Source organism: Artemia sp. Qi Xiang Cuo, chromosome 2, assembly GCF_049724085.1.
Source record: "Artemia sp. Qi Xiang Cuo chromosome 2, ASM4972408v1, whole genome shotgun sequence".
In the NCBI taxonomy this organism is placed as follows: domain Eukaryota; kingdom Metazoa; phylum Arthropoda; class Branchiopoda; order Anostraca; family Artemiidae; genus Artemia; species Artemia sp. Qi Xiang Cuo.
Window position 1 is genome coordinate 2,890,446 of NC_142795.1, and position 22,169 is coordinate 2,912,614.

The 22,169-nt window shown below is 32.2% G+C and overlaps 1 protein-coding gene across 1 annotated transcript in view; it reads left to right on the plus strand.

Moving 5' to 3' along the window:
- Positions 1-15,669: 15,669 nt before the first annotated feature.
- The window catches only part of LOC148954802 (uncharacterized), an 85,426-nt gene continuing 78,926 nt past the window's right edge, over positions 15,670-22,169 (plus strand). Inside the window, exon 1 of the mRNA XM_089107945.1 lies at positions 15,670-16,383. Coding sequence (XP_088964071.1) covers positions 15,780-16,383 — 604 coding nt within the window. The 5' untranslated portion in view covers positions 15,670-15,779. The remainder of the gene's footprint in view (positions 16,384-22,169) is intronic.

The window sequence follows — 22,169 nt, forward strand, 5'->3', positions numbered from 1 at the left end:
AAGTTTTTGTGTGTGTAAGTTTATTTGTGTGTGTATGTTTTTTTGTGGGTGTAAGTTTATGTGTTTGTGTAGGTTTTTATGTGTGTGTATGTTTTGTGTGTGTGTTAGTTTTTTTGTGTGTGTGTAAGTTTTTGTGTGTGTGTAAGTTTTTGTTTGTGTGTGTCAGTTTTTTTGTGTGTGTGAGTTTGTTTGTGTGTGTTAGTTTTTGTGTTTGTATAAGTTTTTTTGTGTGTGTAAATTTTTTTGTTAGTGTGTGTAAGCTTTTGTGTGTGTGTGAGTTTTTGTGTGTGTACCCATGTCAATTCTATTTTCCTAAAATAATATAAAAATGTCCACTTCAATTCAGATTTTTCTCAAACAGATGAAAGAATTTAAAATACTGTTCTAAATTTTTCATAGAAGATAGAAAAGTTCAAGTTCTCTTCTGAATTTTACCAAAGAACATAATTCAATTCTAATTTCTCCAAAGAAAATAAAAAGCTTCCACTTCAGTTTTAAGTTCACCACGACATGAAAAATTTAAAGTTCACTTCTAAATTTTTCCGTAGAAGATAGGAAAAGTTATACTATGAGTCTGATTATTTTCCATGAAGATAAAAAGTTTCACTTTAATCCTAAATTTTCTTAAATTCAATTCCGACCTTTCTCAAAGAGATGAAAAAATTTAAAGTTCTGTTCCAAATATTTTCCCGGAACATAATTCAATTCTAATTTCTCCAGACAAAATAAAAAGCTTCCACTTCAGTTTTAAGGTGACCAAGACAAAAAAAATATAAAGTTCAGTTCTAATTTTTTACGAAGAAGACAGAAAAAGAATTACCCTCAGTGTGATTATTTCCTGTGAAGATGAAAAGTTTCAGTTTAATTTTAAATTTTCTTAAATTCAGTTCCGACTTTTCACATAGAGATGAAAAAAATTAAAGTTCTGTTCCAAATTTTTAATTGACGATAGGAAAAGTTATAATTTGATCTTAAATATTCAAGTTCTCTTTTGAATTTTACCAAACAACATAATTCAATTCTAATTTATCCAGAAAAAACAAAAAGCTTCCACTTCAGTTTTAAGTTCACTAAGAGATAACCATTTTAAAGTTCTGTTCTAATTATTTCCGTAGAAGCTATGAAAAGTTATACTATAATTTGGATTATTTTCTATGAGTATAAAAAGTTTCACTTTAATTCTAAATTTTCTGAAATTAAATTCCAACTTTTCTCAATGAGATGAAAAAATTTAAAAGTTCTGTCCCAAATATTTCCCCCGGAAGAAGAAAAGTTCAACTTCGATTCTGAATTTTCTCGATGAAAATGAAATAAGTTATTGATCAATTCTATATGAGATGAACAAATTTAAAAGTTCTGTTCCAAATATTTTCCCCGGAAGAAGAAAAGTTCAACTTCGATTCTGAATTTTCTCGATGAAAATGAAATAAGTTATTGATCAATTCTATTTTCCCAAAATAATATAAAAAGTTTCCACTTCAATTTAGATTTTTCTCAAAGAGATTAAAAATTTTTAAATACTGTTCCAAATTTTTCATATAGGATATAAAACTTAAAGTTCTCATCTGAATGTTTCCAAAGAAAACCTTTCAGTTCTAATTTCTCCATAGAAAATAATTAGCTTCCACAAATTATTTTCCTTAGAAGATAAAAAAAATTTCCATAGAAGATAGGAAAAGCTATACTATGATTGGGATTATTTTATATGAAGATAAAAATTTTCTATTAAATTGTAAATTTTCTCAAAGAAGTGAAGAAAATTTCAAATTCAATTCTGAGTTTTTACAATGAAAATGAAATAAGTTATTGATCAGTTCTAGGTCCCCAAAATAATATAAAAAATTTACACTTCAGTTCAGATTTTTTCTCAAACAGATGAAAAAATTTTAAATACAGTTACAAATTTTTTCATTGAAGATATAAAATTTCAAGTTCTCTTATGAATTTTACCAAATAACATAATTAGATTCTAATTTCTCCAGATAAAATAAAAAGCTTCCACGTCAGTTTTAAGTTCACCAAGACATATAATATTTAAAGTTCACTTCTAAGTTTTTTCATAGAAGATAAAAAATGTCAAATTATGATTTTAATTATTTTCCTAAAGATGAAAAGTCTTACTTTAATTCTAAATTTTCTTAAATTCCAGTACAACCTGTTTCGAAGAGATGAAACAATGTAAAGTTATGTTAAAAATGTTTGTCCTGAAGAAGATAATTTAAATGTTGATTCTGAATTTTTTAAATTAAAATTAAATAAATTAGTGATCAATTATATTTTCATAAAATAATGTAAATTTTTAACCTTCAAGTCAGATTTTTGTCAAAGAGATGAAAAAATTAAAAACATTGTTCCACATTTTCCATATACGATGGGAAAAGCTATATGTTGATTGTGAGTATTCTTCACGAAGGTATGGAACTACAATTGAATTCTGAGTTTTCTTGATGAACTGTAAAATGTACAGGTTCTAATCTTAATTCTCTTATAGAATATATAAAATGTTAGCTCAATTCGGAAATTTACTATTGAATATAAAAAAGCTTCCATTTACGTTCCTAATGTCTCAACGAAATAAAAAATTTGAAGTTAAATTATAAATTTTTTCCATAGAAAATAGGAATTGATATACTATGATTATGATTACTTACCATGAAGATAAAAAGTTTCATTTCATTTCTAATTTTTGTTAAATTCAGATCACTCATCTAAATAAAAAACACACAAGGTTAGTGTAGGTTAGTTATAAATAAATATTAATAAATAATTAGAAACATTTTTCCATGTTTAATTTAGTTTAGGTTAGGTAAAATTATCACGAGAGCTCATGATAAGCTAACCTAACCTAACTTAAACATGGTAAAAATATTAAATTAGGTTAGGTTAGGCTAGATTAAGTTAGGTTAGGTTTGGTTAGGTTAGCCTACGTACGCGTGCGTACGTAGGCTAACCTAACCTACACCTACACTCTAACCTAACCTAACTTAATCTAGCCTAACCTAACCTAATTTAATCTTTTTACCATGTTTAAGTTAGGTTAGGTTAGATTATCATGAGCGTTCGTGATAAGTTTACCTAACCTAACCTAACTGAAACATGTAAAAATGTTTCTAATTATTTATTAATATTTATTTATACATAACCTAACCTAACCTATTGTTTTTGGTTGTGAGATGAGTGAACCGAATTTAAGAAAAATTAGAAATGAAATGAAACTTTTAATATTCACGGTAAATAATCACAATCATAGTATAGCCATTTCTATCTTCTATGGAAAAATTTAAAATAGAACTTTAAATTTTTTTATGTCTTTGAGAAATTAGGAACTGAAATGGAAGCTTTTCATTTTCATTTGTAATTTGCAGATTTGAGCTAACTTTTTTTTTCTCTTCTCTAAGGATATTAAAATTGGAGCTTGAACACTTTGAACTTATGTAAGAAGATTGAGCATTGAGTTTGAGTCCCGTATCTTCATGAAATATCTTGACACTCGACTTACAGCTTTTCCTATAGTCTGTGAAAATTTTGGAACAATGTTTTAAATTTTTTCACCTCTTTGAGAAAACTCTGACTTCAAGTGGAAATTTTTATATTATTTTTTGAAAATCTAATTGAGCAATAACTTATTTGATGTTTATTGAGAAAATTTAGAATAGAAATTGAACTTTTCTTCTTCCGGAAAAATATTTGGAACAGAACTTTAAATTTTTTCATCTCTTTGAGAAAGGTCGGAATTGAATTTAAGAAAATTTAGAATTAAAGTGAAACTTTTTATCTTCATAAAAATAATCAAAATCATAGTATAACTTTTCTTATATTCTATTAAAAAACTTATAAATTAAATTAAAATTTTATATTTCTTGGCTAACTTAAGACTGTCACGGAAGCTTTTTATTCTATCTGGAGAAATTAGAATTGAAATATTTTATTTGTTAAAATTAAGAAGAGAACATGAACTTTTATATCTTCTATGAAAAAATTTGGAACTGTATTTAAAATTTTTTCATCTGTTTGAGAAAAATCTGAACTGAAGTGGGAAATTTTTATATTATTTTGGGGAAATAGAATTGATCAATAACTTATTTCATTTTCATTGCGAAAATTCAGAATCGAAGTTGAAATTTTCTTCACTTCTTTGAAAAAATTAAATATTTAAGTGAAACTTTTTTTCTTCGTTAAAAATAATTAAAGTAATTCTATAACTTTTCATATATTACAAGGGATTTTTGTATTATATTAATGGAAAATAGTTCGTGTAAGCTTTTTATTTTCTCTGGTTAAATTAAAAATTAAAGCTGTTATATGGTAAAATTCAGATGAGAAATTGAACTTTTTTATATTCTATGACAAATTTTGAACAGTATTTAAAAATTTTTCATCTCTTTGAGTAAAATATAAACTGAAATGGAAACTTTTTATCTTATTTTGGGAAAATATAATTGATCAATAACTTATTTCATTTTCATCGAGAAAATTCAGAATCGAAGTTGAACTTTTCTTCTTCCGGGGAAAATATTTGGAACAGAACTTTTAAATTTTTTCATCTCATATAGAATTGATCAATAACTTATTTCATTTTCATCGAGAAAATTCAGAATCGAAGTTGAACTTTTATTCTTCCGGGGAAAATATTTGGAACAGAACTTTTAAATTTTTTCATCTCATTGAGAAAAGTCGGAATTGAATTTAAGAAAATTTAGAATTAAAGTGAAACTTTTTATCTTCATAGAAAATAATCAAAATCATAGTATAACTTTCCATATCTTCTAGGGAAAAATTTAGAACTTAACTTTAAATTTTTTGTGTCTTGGTGAACTTAAAAATGAAGTGGAATCTTTTTATTTTCTCTGGAGAAATTGAAATTTAATTATATACTTTTGTAAAATTCAGAAGTGAACTTGAATATTAAAGATCAAAGTATAACTTTTCCTATCTTCAATGAAAAATTTGGAACAGAACTTTAAATTTTTTCATCCCGATGTGAAGAGTCGGAACTAAATTTAAGAAAATTTCGAATTAAAGTGGAACTTTTTATCTTCACTGAAAATGATCACAATCATAGTAAAACTTTTCATATCTTCTACGGAAAAATTTAGAACTGAACTTTAAATTTTTTATGTCTTGGTCAACTTAAAACTGAAGTGGAAGCTTTTTATTTTCTCTGGAGAAATTAGAATTGAATTATTCTTCTTCAGATGGAACAACTTTCATCTTGTAAGAACAATTTGAACAGTATTAAATTTTTTCATCTCTTTGAGAAAAGTGAATCAAGTGAATTGTATATTTTCATTTAGAAAAATTCATAGGAATTGAAATTTTGGAAAATTTGAAAACTTAAATTTTTATCTTCATGGAAAAAAATCTGTGGAAGATTTTTATTTTCTCTTGAGAAATTAGCAATGAACTATTTTCTTCGGTAAAATTCAGAAGATAACTTTAACGTTTCTATCTTCTATTAAAAATTTGGAAGATTATTTACAACTTTTCATCTCTTTGAGAAAGATATGAACTGAAGTGGAAAATTTTTATATTATTTTGGGGAGAAAGAATTGATCAATAACTTATTTCCTTTTCATTGAGAAAATTCAGAATCGAAGTTGAACTTTCCTTCTTCCGTGACAATATTTGGAACAGAACTTGAAATTTTTTCATCTCTTTGAGAAAGGTCGAAATTTAATTTAAGAAAATTTAGAATTAAAGTGAAACTTTTTATCTTCATGGAAAATAATCAGAATCATAGTATAACTTTTCCAATCTTCTACGGAAAAATTTTGAAGTGAACTTAAAATGTTTCATGTCTTGGTGAACTTAAAACTGACGTGAAATATTCTTATTTTCTTTGGATAAATTGGAATTGAATTTGGTTCTTTGGTAAAATTCAGAATAGAACTTGAGATTGTCAATATTCTATTAAGAATTTTGTGGAGAATTTTAAATTCTTTCATCTGTTTGAGAAAAATATGAATTGAAGTTAAAATTCTTATATTATTTTAGGAATAAGGAAATGATAGGGTTACACAGTCGAAATATTACACAAAAACAAAAGCTAAAAAACACTCACACAAACATTTACACACACAAAAAAACTTACAAACACACAAAAACTTAAACACACACAAAATAAATAACACACACAAATTATAAAAAAAACAAACAACCATACACACACACAAAAACTAACACCCACACACACAAACTTACACACACACAAAAACTTACAAACACACACAAACTTACACACAAACAAAAAATTAAACAAACAAAAAATAACACACAAAAAAAAACTTAAAAAAACACAAAAAATTACAAACAAACAAAAAAATACAAACCCAAAAAAAACTTAAAAAGACAAAAAAAATAATACGCACAAAAAAAATATTACACACACAAAAAAGCTTACACAAACAAAAAAACTAACACACACACATAAAATTACACACACACAAAAAATCTAACACAAAAACACACAAAAACTTACCCACACAAAATATATTAAAAACACACAAAAACTTACACACACACACAAAAACTTACACACACACAAAAACTTACACACACACAAAATATTACACACAAAAAAAAACTTACACCCACACAAAAAAAATTACACACACACAAAAACTTACACACACAAAAAAAAACTTACTCACACAAAAAAACATACACACACACAAAAACTTACACACACACAAACAAATACACACACACACAAAATATTACACACACACACACAAAAACTTACACACACACACAAATACTTACACACACATACAAATAAACTTACACACAGACACAAAACTAACACACACAAAAAAACTTACACACACATAAAAACTTACACACACACAGAAACTTACATAAACACATAAAAACTTACACACACACAAAAACTGACCCGAACACACAAAAGAAAACACACACAAACTATAACACACGCACAAAAACTTGCCATCATACAATATCATACACACACAAAAAACTTACACACACACAAAATCATACACACACAAAAAAACTTACACACACACAAAAACATACACACACACACAAAAAATTACACATGAAAACTAACACTCTAAATAACAAACAAAAACAAAAAAACAAACAAAAACATACACGCACACACAAAAACTTACACACAAACACAAACTAACACACACACAAAGCTTACACACACAGAAAAATTTACACACACACACAAAAACTTATACGCACAAAAACTTACACACACACAAAAACTTACACAAACACAAAAACTTACACACACAAAAAACATACACGCATACACAAACTTAAAGAAAAAAAAAACTTAAACAACCAAAAAAAACTGACACACACCCAAGAACTTACACACACACACAGACAAACGCAAACGCAAAAACAAAAACACACAAACACAAAACTTACACACAAAAACTTACACACACACAAAAAAACTTAAAAAAAAACAAAAACTTACACAAACACAATCTATTACACACACATAAACTTACACACACACAATGAAATACACACACACACACACACACATACAAATTAACTCAGTAACAGACAAATACACACACACAAAAACTTAAAAAAAAACAGAAAAACTTACAAAAACACAAAAAAACTTACACACACACACAAAAACTAACACACACACAAAAAAAAACACAAAAAAAATAACTAACACACAAACGAAAAATAACTCACAAAAAAAAACTAATACGCACACAAAAACTTACACACACACAAAAACTTACACACACACACAAAACCTTATACACACACACAAAAACTAAGACACACACAAAAACTACAAACACAAACAAAAACTTACATACACACAAAAACTTACACACACACAAAAACTTAAACACACACAAAAACTTACATAAACAAAAAAAAATACACACACACAAAAAACTTACACAAACAAAAAACTTAAATACAAACAAAAAACTTACACAAACAAAAAAAATTAAACACGCACAAAAAAGACTTACATACACACAAAAACTAACACAAACAAAAACTTAAACACACACTACATACACACAAAAACGTACATAAACACAAAAACCTTAAACACACAAAAAACTTACATACAAACAAAAAAACTAACACACACACAAAAAAACATACACACACAAAAAAACAAACACAAACAAAAACTAACAAAAACAAAAAAACATACAACCACACAATAACGTAAAAAAAAAAAACCTCAAAACAAAAAAAAACTTAAAAAAAAATAAAAACTTAAACAAAGACACTAAAAATAGCACAAAAACAGAAACTTACAAACACAAAAAAACTTACATAAACAAAAAAACTTACACACACACAAAAACCTTACACACACACAAAAAATTAAACACAAACAAAAAATTACACAACAACAAAAAAAAACTTACACACAAAAAAACAATTTAAAACACACACACAAAAGTACACACACACAAAAACTAACACAAACAAAAAAACTTACATACACAAAAAAAAATTACAAACAAAAAAACAGAAAATAAAAAAAAAAAAATAAAAAAAACAAAAAAAAAACCACACGAAAAAAAAAAAAAAAAAAAAAAACCAATAAAAAAAAAAAGCAAAAAAACAAACACCAAAAAACTTACACAAACACAAAAAAATATAAAACACATACTTAAAAATTAGAATATTTTATATTATCCCTTTGAAAGATTTTTTATGATCGAACATCTAAGAAACGTCGCACACACACAAAAACTTCAAAGAAAGTACAAACAAAAACTATAAGCTATTACTAGTCTAAAACCTCTAAACTATTAACTAAAAATACAATAGAAATAGAACGAACAATATATGGTCTAATATCAAAATCCCAACTAAAATTAAACTAAACTAGAACTCTAACAAAAACTATAAGCTAAGACTCTAAACTAAAAATCTAAACTATTAACTAAAACTAAACTAAACTAGAACTTAAATAAAAACTCTAAGCTAAAAAATATAAAATATTAAATAAAAATAAAATATAAATATAAATTAAACTAAGAGTTAAAAAAATAAAAATATTATATAAAAATAAAAAAAAATATAAATATAACAAAAAAAACTCTAATATAAAATTCTAAATTATTAAATAAAACTAAAATAAACTAGAAATCAAATTAAAACTCTAATATAAGACTAAAATGTAAAATAAAAAAATCTTAACTAAAACTAAACCAAAACTCTAACTGAAACTCAAAGGTAAAAAAATCAAACTAATAACTAAAATTAAACTAAACTAGAACACTAACAAAAAAACTTTAAGCTAAGACTAATCTAAGACTCTAAACTCTAAAATAAAATTTAAATAAACTTAAACTCTCACAAAAACTCTAAGCTACGACTCAAAGTTAAAGCTCTAAGTTATTAACTAAAACTAAACTAGAACTTCAACAAAAACTCTAAGCTAAGACTCTAAGATAAAAACTCTAAATTATTAACTACAACTAAACTAAAATATAACTCTAACTGAAACTCAAAGTTAAGAAATCAAACTATTAAATAAAATTAAACTAAAATACAACTATAAAAAAAAATCCTAAGACTATAAGATAAAACTCTGAAATATTAACTAAAACTAAACTAAACTATAAATTAAACAAAAACTCTAAGCTAAAAACTCTAAACTCTTAACTAAAACTAAACTAAACTAAAACTCTAACTGAAACTCAAAGGTAAAACATCAAACTCTTAACTAAAATTAAACTAAACTAGAACTCTAACAAAAAGCGGCACATCCCTGCGGCGCATCCCTGCGGCGCATCCCTGCGGCGCATTCCTGCGGCGCATCCCTGCGGCGCTTCCCCCGACCCGCGGCGCATCCCCTGCGGCGCATCCCCATGCGGCGCACTCCTGGCCCGCGGCGCTTCTCGGGCCCGGGGGACCTTTGAGGACCGGGGGGAGGACCTTTGGGGTCCGGGGGGCCCTTTGGGGGTCCGGGGGCCCTTTGAGGACCAGAGGAGGGCATTTGAGGGTCTGAGGAGGGCCTTTGAGGGCCTTTGAGGGTCTGACCTTTGAGTACCGGGGGCTTCCTTCGGGGTTGGGGTGGGGGATCGGAACCCTTTGGGGTTGGGGTAGGGGACCTCACAACACTGTTCAAATGGAACTTGTGTATTATAACGACCACCCTCAAATTCTCTTCTAAAACCTTCCTTAAAATCTTCTTTTAAATCATCGTCTCTAACGGTTTCGCCGAAATAATTCCATAAGCTGTCTAAAACCGTTTCGCCCAAATAATCCCCTAAAAGTAATTTCTGTGTGTTCCTTTTGTTGTTTGGCATCTCTGCGCTTTCACATTTCAAATTTCTAGGAAACCCTTTCCTACGTTAATCTCTTCATCTCATAAATTTTCCTAGCTAAACTATTAGGGTTTCGTTAGAATATCAATTTATCTCTCCGACTTAAAGCTCCGTGAAGCCGTATTTAAAAATAGAATTTCTATCAATTTAGACTCCCGCATAATTCCAAGATAACAAGTGATGTCATTTATAATTCCTGACACTAAAGATCAATGAAGCCCTATTTAAAAATAGAATATTAATTTTTCTCTCTGACCTAAAGAAGGTTTATCCCACAGACCTAAGATTAAAGAAGCCTTAATGTTTCTTAATTTCCCCTTCGTGAATCAATAATTTCCCCTAGCGATTATGTAAATCAAGTTCACTGGTTAGTCTAAAGATCAAACAATCTCATAGCATTTGCGTCAAGCATGTCCATTCTCAGTAGAAACTAACATACATAAATCATCCATATAAAAAACATGAAAAACATCATATACCTCGACCAGCCCAACGACCTAACAATGAAAACATACATAACTTTGAGATAGACAATGGTTTTCTAATACATACTGTAACAAACAAGTAAACATTCAAAAAACCAAGATTACACAAAAGAAAAACATCACATAAATTGAACAACACACATAACCGTACATGAAAACAACCATCAATGTGACAATATTCCTGGTTTTACAAGTGAGAAAATTCCTTTTTTTTCATTCTCACTGAGAAAACCATAAACCACGTGGTGGGGTCCGGAGTAACACCCCCCTTTCTACTAGCAAAAGCTACCAAAGTTACCGATTGTTTACGTATTGGGTTTGTTGTTGGGAAATGTTGTAGAGTTGATCCTGTCTCTCAAAAAAGGCTTAAAGGCATTAAGGTGAAAATTTTAGGAAATTTTGAGGGGACTATTGAATAAAATCAAAACACATTAGCCTTTGTGCATGCTGGTTGTCAAAAGGGCGTATTAACAGTATCCCAGAAACAGCTGAGGGTACTGAACTGAAACTTTTAGTGCATGTTTGGGGGGTATTCAAAAGTGATTGATTCCTCCCCCTGCTCTTTTAGAGCCCCCTCCTCTAAACACTGATTGAAATTTTGAAATGCTCATTTTGTTCAGAAAAGTCAAAAGGTCAAATAACTATGTTTTTGGGTACCATATGCCCCCCATAGCCCCTGGGGCAAGGGTTATAAATTATAGAATTTGCCCATTGCTTACACACAGGGTTTATATTAGAAAAAGGGGAAGTGTTTGATCCTGGATATGTCGAAAAAGACTAAGATATTAAGGTGGAAATTTCGTGAAATGCTGAGGCGTATGTTGAACTAAATTTAAAGGCACTGTATACATCCAGTTTATCAAAATGGCGCATCTCCAATATCTTCGGAACGGCTGAAGGTATTAACTGAAACTTTCAGGACCATTTAACTGCGACTATGATTATTTGCGACTGCTTACAGCTATAGTTACTTGCAATTTCGGCTACCATTACTCGTAACCGCGAGTACTTGCAACTTCTTGTGACGGCTACTGCGATTGTTTGCGACTGCGACCTCTTGTGTCTCCGACTGTGAGTACATGCACCTGTAACTGCGACTACTTGCGGCTGGTACTAATTGCGACTGTGACTACTTGCGATTACGACTACTATTGACTGAGACTACTTGTAACTAAGACTGCGAATACTTGCGACTGCGACTAAGGCCACTTGCAAAAGGGCTTCTTGGAAGGACCATAAGGCTTCACCGTATTGTTTGTTTATTTTAATTTTTTTTTCCAGAAACACATCATATGGAAGGAGTGGTTAAATTAACTTTGGAGGGGGCTTCTTTGATTGTAAATGGAAAATTCTAGCGCCTTTTTAGGAGTAAAAAATTGATCGGAGGGTAACGACGCCCTCAAGTGCCCTTTTAGCTGCCCTCTCCCCGAATACATCTGACTTAAATTTTACGATAGCTATTTTATTCAAATAATCAAACGCCTCCGATGATGTCATGAATCCCCCACCCCCTGCAAAGCCTTTGGGGTAAAGGGATGTAAGTTATGCAAGTTACCCATTGTTAACAACTAGGGTTTTGTTTAGGAAGCGTGAAGGGGGGGGGACATGTTTGACCCTGGTTCTCCAAAAGTTTCAAGGTATTAAGTTAAAACTCATGAAATGTTGAGAGAGATGCGTAAGAAAATCAAAACACACTAAGTGCACGCTGGTCGTCAAAAGGACGTATCAGCAATATCTCAAGAACGGCTAAGGGTATTCTATTTAAATTTTAAAGCCATGTTGAGGGGATGTTGAAAAGCTATTGGAGGGTAAGCATCCCCCCTCACCTATTTTAGATCCCCCTTAACACTACCATTTTTTCAGAATGGTCAAAAGGTCCAACATCTATGTCTCTGGGGCGCCATGACCCCCCCCCCCCCCAGAGCCATTGGGGCAAGCGTTGCAAATCATGCAATTTGCCTATTGTATACATACAGGCTTATTTACTGGGAAAGGGGGTAAATTTATCCTGAGTGGATTTGAAAAAGCTGAGTGTATGGAGATAAAAACGAACAGAAACTATTACACACAGGAGTTTCGCTATTGCCCCTCCAAATCGTAAACCTTCTAAAATCCATTGTTTCATTTGTGCTTTACTGAAAACAAGATATATTTTAAACAGAAATCTTTTAATTATAATATTGGAAAATACAAAATTACTATTAAATAAAATCTTGAATTTTCAATTGCTGATATTTCCAGGAATTAATATCATTATATATCAAATATTTAACTCATTTTCATTTGTCCTGTCCAGTTATCCTGATAGTTATTTTGCTTTTTATTTTTCGTCGGCGTTTTGAAAAATTGAAGCATAGTGTTAAGAACACAAATAGTTTTCAATAAAAAACAAATGACAAAATAAACTTTAGAAGATTTACAGTTAGAAGGGCAGTAGCCAAAATCCTGTCTTTAGTAGCATATGTTCGTTTTAAGTTTGATGGGAGTATTCATCTTGATTTTACTCATTTTAGGATATAATGTAATTGATGTCATTAGTTTTTTTAATTTCTTTTTGTTTTGGGTTTCAATTATTCTTTGACATTAACTTCTGGTCGTTTTAAGTTTGAATTATAGGAGTTTATTTCTGTTCGTCATAGGTTTTAATATGGCTCTTTACTTTTCTTTCAGAACTTCTCTTACGGAAGGTTTCTCTTTTAATTAATGAAATAAACATCTATATTAACCGTTTATCTTGTATAGGCCAAGTGACTCTAAGCAACCGTTCATCTTGTATCTTGCTAAGGAACTCTTTTGAAACTAATACACTACCGCACGGTATTGCTGTCCCTGAAGCTAGGAAGCTCAGTGTATTGTGTTCCAATAATTCTAAGTTAATTACCTATATAAGAATTTCGAAGTTTTGTGGTACTCAGTTTTGCGACACAAATTGGCAGAAAAAACACTTTGCCGTGCACAATCGTTTTGGCTACTTAAAAATAACCCTAGAACTTTAACAACTCCTGAAACACAAGGCGTCTGTTCCTTGGATATTGTGTATACATTATTTTGATAAGCTGGATGAACGTATTGTCTTTTGTTTAAGTTCAACATCCCCCTTAACATTCCTTGAAGTTTCAACTAAATGCCCTTCGCCGTTCCCGATATATTGCGGATACGCCCCCTTGGCAACCTAGATGCACGGAGTGACTTTTGATTTAGTTATACTACCCCCTCAACTTGCACGGAAAGTTTCAACATCATACCTTTAGCCATTCGTGAAATATTGCAGCTATACCCTGTTGCCAATCTGAATTCCCATAGTATCTTTGGATTTGGTTCAACATGTCCTGAAAGTACCAACTTAATACCCCCAGCTGTTCCTGGGACATCACAGATTGGGTAGCTACTTTGTCTTGATACAACTTAGTGTCGTTGTGAGTTGTAAGTAGGGCTGTATCCGGGATTTTTTCGGAGAGACGGGAGGGTTGCAAATGGATTTCTTTTCGGGGGGGGGGGGTGGGAGGAGGTAACACAACAACTTCAAAAATGCATAAGAAATTTGTTTATATTTATTTTTACGTTCTTACAAGTCGAACAAAAATTTCGGGGGGGGGGAGTTCAAACCCCCCCCCCCTCTCCTGGATACGAGCTTGGTTGAGAACCACGATACATATAACGTATTTTGATTTGTCTCAACATCCCCCCTCAACATTCCTGTAGTTTCACCTTAATGTCCTTTGCCTTTTCAGTCACATCCAGGAGCAAACATACCCCGTCCCTTTCCCAATAATAGATTTCTGTACCTATGCAGTTATATTTTTCAAAGTAATGCAATTATGCCGAGTGTCTAAATTTACTCAGCTATTTATAACAGCTGCGTCAATAAGGACCAATTAAAGCTTTGAGGGTGTTTATTACTGCTGACGTACTGTTAGATTTTTTTTTCCAAAATCGTATCTCAAATACTGTTTTATGTGTCATTAATTTTGTTTGCCAAAATTTTGCCAAATCATGCTGTAATATCCACTTGAGTTTTCAAGGTTTAAAAGGCCAGTTCAAGTTCTTTTATTATTTTATTAATCAATAAAAATGTTTTGACACAACTATCAAATTAATGACCCACAGTGAGAATAACTCGTGTGTGGGTAAAAGCTTAAAAAAGGTTCAGAAGTTAGAAGTTAAAAGTTTCTACTTCTGAAATTGAACTCTGAGGGGAAATTGACCATAAAATGCTAATTGCTTTCAAGTTATGTGGCATGTAGCGAAGTATTTATGGAAATAAATATAGAATGACATTACTGTGGTTTAATTTGGCCCAAAAGAATTCACTTAGTTTCGTCACTCCGAAAATGCAAATTAAACAGTGACTTTCCGATTTTCAGAGGCAATGAATAATGCAAAGATTTTTATTTCCGCAAGGAAATTCCTAGCGTAGCATAGGGATAACATGTTAAATCTACTTTTTAACTATCTTAGAGGCTATTAGCGAAATAATTGCTAGGCGTCAGACTGATATCCCATTGCTTTGTCAGGAGAAGGCTAATAAACTTTCCACGTAGGTGGAGAAGCCGACAAATTAAAGTGTTTAGCACTCCATGATGCTTCGTACTAAAATAGCCCCTTTTATACTCCAGAAGAAGGCCGCTCATAAAACACTTGACTACAGGGGGGCTTCCCTACCAAGACACCTCCGTACGACATTCTCTATTAAGTGCAGTATTAACAATTCTTGAACATGAAAGGTAAAGCCAAAAAGAAGGAGTCACCTCCAGTGCTATTTACCACCTTAGAAAGACGCATGGACATTTTCCCCTGAGAAGACTTATTATGCTTCATCAACAAGTGTCAGTTAGTCTCTTAAACGACTCTAGGAAACACGGGTTCGGAGGCTCTTTACAGTTGCCATCTAGATATGGACCTAAAATAAAATTTGACAGCATCCCAATTTAAGTGGAAGAAAAGAAATCATGATTGTTTTACTGAACTAACCGAATTCAAGATGGCATTGTTTACTGTAACTTTAATCAATATGCTAACAGTTATATTGACTTCAAGGGAGGAACGGAGTGGAGGAGAAAATATGTTTCTTCTTCTATCAGCCCCAGATATTCAAAGAAATATTGACAATGCTGTTGGTTTGGACGAATTGGAGTCATCTAATAATCTTTGGAGTTATTTGTCGCTACTTGCTGGGAGTAGCGGAAAGGAAGGTACAATATTTGCAGAAAAGGGTGAGGATTCAATAAATCTTGAATATGACGAATATGCCGAAGAAAGTTTTTCAGATTTAGATGATCATGAAATTTTAAAGCGTTTTTTTATACATGATATAATTGCTAATAGCTCCCAAGAAAAGTTTGTTACTTACTCTGTCCCGCCAGCAAAACGGAACAGTAAAAAGAAAGCTAAAACGGTAAAAGATAAAAAGAAAAAGAAGCCTAGATCTCAAAGAAAAAATATGAGAGAGAGTGAAGGAACTCTTTGTCCAGATCCTGCAACTTTACCACCAATTATCACCAAGGGGAATATTCCACGAAGAGGAAAGAGATATCCTGATCATTTGGATCCGATAATGAGATACAGGCTGTTAGCCCGATCCGGAGGTAAGCTAATTTTCATATACCGTCTTATGGATCAGTTCGCTTTTTAAGCGTTTCCGATGCAAGGAAATGAACTGAAGAACTATCTGACTGAAATCCCTGAAGGTTCTTTTTTTTTGCAAGGAAGATTCCCTTTGAAAAAGTTGTTGAAAAATCCTTTGAACTTTCTCTTTTAAAGTTTAACTGAAAAGTTCACTTCTCTGAAACTGCAATCCTTGTCAAAGTGGTTCTATTTAACCAGGATTTTAAGTCAAAATACATTTTTTGTTGAAGTTGTGAGGCCTACCAATTTTCCTAGAAACTTTCAAGCCTTATAAGTAGGATAAAACTAAAGGTTTGAAGTTGAAAAGAGCTCCCTAGACTGTTATTTAGCCTGTAGCTGTTTTTCTCACAGATTTATCTCCCTGGAACAAAAAAAGGTCTAAGTCCATCAAAAATAAGTGTCCTAGAAATTGAAGGTCTGGAGATACTTGAAAATATCCTTTTCGAGGCCTAATTTGCAATGTGCATTTTACTTATGAAAATTTTCTGTACGTTATTCAGCAATTTACCGAGTTAGCAAAAAAAAAAAGACAATTGATTTTGATTTTACTTAATTTTACAAGATTTTTTCTTTCTTAATTAGTGGTGAGCTCATCAGAAGCGGTGTTCTGGGGGATCTTTCACAGCTCTTTTTTTTTTAAGTTTTTACTACTGCTTTCCATTTGAAAATTATTCGGATTTGTATTATTTTTTTGTGAAAATTTTTTTTTTTCGATGTTTCATAGTCTAATGGAAAACTTAACCCGTTTTCTACATTTTATTTCGTTTTAACTATTATATGTAGAAACATTTTTCTTGACACTCATAATTAGTGCCTTTCCATTTAGACCAACATTTCCTGAAAGTTTCAATTAAGCACTGCCATTCCTGAGATATTGCAGGTGTGACCTTTTAACAACCTGGATCCACTTGAGTCTCCATACACTCGGCCATTCATGAGATAGTGTAGATACGCCCACTTGGCAACCTGAATTACATAACGCCTTTGATTTAGTTTAATATTCTTTCGACGTTTCTTGAAAGTTTTAGCTTAACATTCTTAGTCGCTTCTGGGATTGTGAAAAATCTTCCTTTTCCACTGTAAAAAATGTAGTTACACAATTTCCAGTTTCCATTATTTACGGCCCTTGCCCCAGAGCTCATGATGATCTTATCATCCTTCGAGGCATATGTATTAAATCTTTTAACTATTTTCAGGAAAAGTGTTGCCTACAAATTTTAATAGGATGTCGGTAGAAATTAGAGAGGAATAGCAAAATAGGCCAAGGGAGGAGGCTAGTTGCCCTCCAATTACTTTTAGTTCTTAAAAATGGCAAAATAACTTTCAGTTTCCAATTAAATGAGCCCCTTCCGAAGTTATTATGATTATCTCTTCCATATGAAGCGATATTAGAAAAAAGAATTATACATCGAAGGCTAGTGACTCTTTAGTACAGGCAACACTAGAGTGTTACCTCTGATACTACCCAGGTAAGTGTAGCTATCCATTTAATCCATTCTCTCGTTACCTAACATTACCTCTTCACCCTGATTTTATCCTAGTCTAAACGATTTAGTATCAGTAACTTCAATTTTCAAGCCAGGTACGTTCGCAAGGGGGGAAGGGGAAGGGCTCCTTCGCCAATGGTGGAAATAGGAGGCAATAATTTGTTATTCAATATTGACTGTTTCGCTAGTCAAACAGTTCGTGGTAACGAACTGTAAGTAAGGAGCGACCCGGCTCAATGGTAACCGAAACTCTAGAAAACGGGTTTTTGGTACCAATAGATACAGCAAAAGAATCAGATTTCAATGCTGATTTCAAATATATAACTTTCATCAAGTTTAGTGCTACCCATCAAAAGTTACGCGCCTGAGAAAATTTGGCTGATTTTCAAAAAAAGGGGGAAAGACCCCGTAAAAGTTATAGAACCTTAATGAAAATCACACCATCATATTCAGCGTATCAGAGAACCCTACTGTAGAGGTGTTTATGCGTGTTTATTTGTTTTTTTCCCCCAGGGGTGATCGTATCGACCCAGTGGTCCTAGAATATCTTGGGAGGGCTCATTGGAACGGAAATGAAAAGTTCTAGTGCCCATTTTAAGTGACCAAAAAAAATTGAGGGCAACTAGGCCCCCTCCCACGCTTATTGTTTTTCCAAAGTCACCCGATCAAAATTTTGAGATAGCCATTTTGTTCAGCATGGTCGAAAATATGATAAATATGTCTTTTAGGATGACTTAATCCCCCGAAGTCCCCAGGGGGAGGGCTAAAAGTTATGAACTTTACCCAATGTTAACATATAGTATTGGTTATTGGGAAGCATACAGAAGTTTTCAGGAGGTTTTTTTTCTGGTAGTGGGGGGGGGGTGGGTGGGTCAGGGGTTATGTTGGAGGATCTGTCCATGAAGGAAGTTTTCACGGGGGAAGGGAAATTGCCATGAAGGGGGCACCGGACTTGCCAGCATTATTTATTGGTTATTGGGAAGTATACAGACATTTTCAGGAAGGATTTTTTTCTGGAGGGGGGGGATAGAGGAGGGGGTTACTCTGGAGAATCTTTCGGTGGAGGATGTTTCGTTGGGGTAAGGGACATTCCTATGAAGGGGGCGCCGGATTTCCAAGCATTATTTAAAAAACGATCAGAAATTAAATAAAAAAAACAAGTTTTTTCAACTGAAAGTAAGAAGCAACATTAGAAGTTAAAACGAACAGAAATTATAACGTATGTGAGGGGGTTCTTCCCCAAGTCAATACCTCGCTCTTTACGCTACAGTTTTTTTTAGAGCTTTCAAAAGAGCTATATATTCTAATTAAACTGCTTTTTTTTTTGAGGGTTTTTTGAATCAAATTTTTTTTTAACTTTCACCTTAACGTGCGTGTTATTCAATACGGGTACACCCCCCTCATATACGTAATAACATATACGTAATAAATAAAACAATAAAAAAACAAGCGCTACGGCTCAATAGTAATCAAAATTTTTTTAAACGGAATTTTGATGTCAATAAATGTATCAAAAGAATGTGTTTATAATGCTGATTCTAAATATATAAATTTTATTAAGTTTAGTATTACTCATCAAAGGCTACGAGCCTGAGAAAATTTACCCGATTTTTTAAAGAGGGGGAAACATCCCCTACAAGTGAAAGAATTTTAATGAAAATCACACCGTCAGATTCAGCGTATCAGGAAACCCTATTACATAGGTTTCAAGCTCATATCTGCAAAAATTTGCAACTCTGTATTTTTTGCCAGAAGAAAAATATACGAATATAGAAATTAGTTACGTAAGTTAATTTTAAATTACGTCACAACCAAATTTAGAGACATCCATTTAGCAAAAGGAAAGTAAAATTTTTATGCAAATTTTGTTTACTTATTCAATGACGGTGAGCCAAAATAAAAGCTGTATTAACTAAAAAACGATCAGAAATTAAATAAAATAAACAAGTTTTTTAAACTGAAAGTAATGAGCGAAATTAAAATTTAAAACGAACAGAAATTATTCCGTATATGAAAGGGGCTGTCCCCTCCTCAACGCCTCGCTCTTTTCGCTAAAGTTTGACTCTTTCTCAAAGCTTTATTTTTTTAAACAATAAAAACTTTAGCGTAAAGAGCGAGGCGTTGAGGAGGGAACAGCCTCTTTCATATACGGAATAATTTATGTTCGTTTTAAGTTTTAATGTCGCTCCTTACTTTCAGTTTAAAAAACCTGTTTTTTTTTTATTTAACTATAAGTCAAGGGCAGCTAGGTTACGGAACTGACAACTAAATAATAGATATAAGCAGAGGCATACAATTTTCAGTATCAAAATGGTACTATATGCTTATTTTAGAATGGGTATTATTCAGAAAGAGCCATCTAACCTGCTTAAAATCCTGGATCCACTCCTGCAAGGGATAACTTAAAACGAATGCCAACCCTAAAACTACTATATACAAAATACAAAATAACAATTTTGGCCTGCAAAGGGCCAAAATGACTATGCAGCCCATAAAAAATTATTGTAGGCCGTTTATTGTAGGCCCATAAAATTATTGTAGGCCGTTTATCCAATAAAATAGCAGTTGTAGAGTGTCATATATTCGAACATAAGCCATTAGAGTGGATGCTAGGTGATTCTTTATAGGGATGGGTGGTGTCTAAGGCCTCAAAAAGGTGTTTTTAGACTAAAATTATGATGACAGTGACTATTGTATTTTGAAAGACCATCGAATAAGGAATCGATTTCTATCTGATTGTTATAGGGGGTGGGAGGAAAATATGGCCTCCAAGAAGCCTTTTCTGACCCAAATTTTCTAAGAGAGGTGTTTCAGATCAGGGGTGTGATTTGTTATGGGACAGGAGGGCAACTGCCCCCCCCCCCACCCCGGACCTCAGTTTGCCCCTTCAGCTGAAATTTAGTTTCTTCAAAAATCTTGTCAAAACTGAGCCGGCATAATTCAAGTACCCACAGAAACGGTCAGTTTTTTTTAGTATATCTTTACCTTCATGGTACTAAAGGTAAAGGTAAAGAATACGCTCCGACCCCCTCCCCCCCGGATTTGGCGAAAATACGCCACTGTTTCAGGTGAACATGAGAGGTGCTTCAGATGACCAACCAGTGAATATGGATTGGGTTCAATACTATATCTTTGGGAAAAAGTGCTCCTAGCTTTTCGAGAAATTCTTATGTTTTTTTTTCAGATGCAGATATTCTCATAGGCTCACATGACAATTGGGATTATGCCAGAAGATTTTAACATGTTGCTTTTCAAATTCACATGTCTTTTATTTTAAGTTTTTATAGTGGTTCCCAGACAATTAAACAAAAAATATTGTAGGAAATATTTATTAATAAAACTAGTATATAAATTCTGCATTGGCACAAAGATTTCACCGCTTCAGTAAGCACCTGCTAATGTCATCGTAGCAACAAGGCTGACAGATCGGTGCAAGCTACTGTTCCACCCTCTACCAGGGACGGTGTTGGCCTCTCTTACGCCCGGGCAAAATTAGCGCTATCCCCCTGTCTTCGATAAAATTTTCAGGCCAAATTAAAAAAAAATCATTTATTAACAAAATAATTCTCAATTTATTAATTTTTTGTTAATTTTAATTACTTTTTAGTTCTTTGTCTAAGTTATTAATAATTTATTAATGAGTTTCATTTATTAACTGTGCCTCTATTTTATTTCAATAAAAACAGAATTTCAGAATTATAAAATGATTATAACCGTTAGATTATTTAGTTGAATTTTTTCACCACTATAGATCCTGCGTCCAGGGAAAGTGCCCCCTCTACCGCCTTTGCCCTCCACTCACTCCTATGAATTTATATTTTTCCTCCGTGTCTAGTTTTATCTTCAAATGCTACCATGGAGAATTGTAGAAATTGCTGACATTTTTGAAATGCCAAAGCCTTTGGGTTGTCGTATTGTGGATTTTAAAGGACAGGCTGTGGGACAGAGTCGTGTAGGACGGATGGTGCTGATTATGGAGCACCTCTTTTTCTATTCGAGGTTGGGAGTCATTAGTGTGCTTGTTGTGAACATAATTACCACAGTGCTTTAAAAATAAATTGACTTAAGGGAGTAGAATAGGATCCAGCACGTTGGACAAACTTTTGTGGTATATAGAAAAGAGGAGTAAAAATATTAGGTATGGGATAGGTAATGGTATGGGATACCTTTCCATGGGATACTTTCCTTACTCTTTCCCTAGTTTTGTCATTTAAATTATTTCCTTCTAGTCTTGGCTCACTGTTAATCTTTTTTAATGC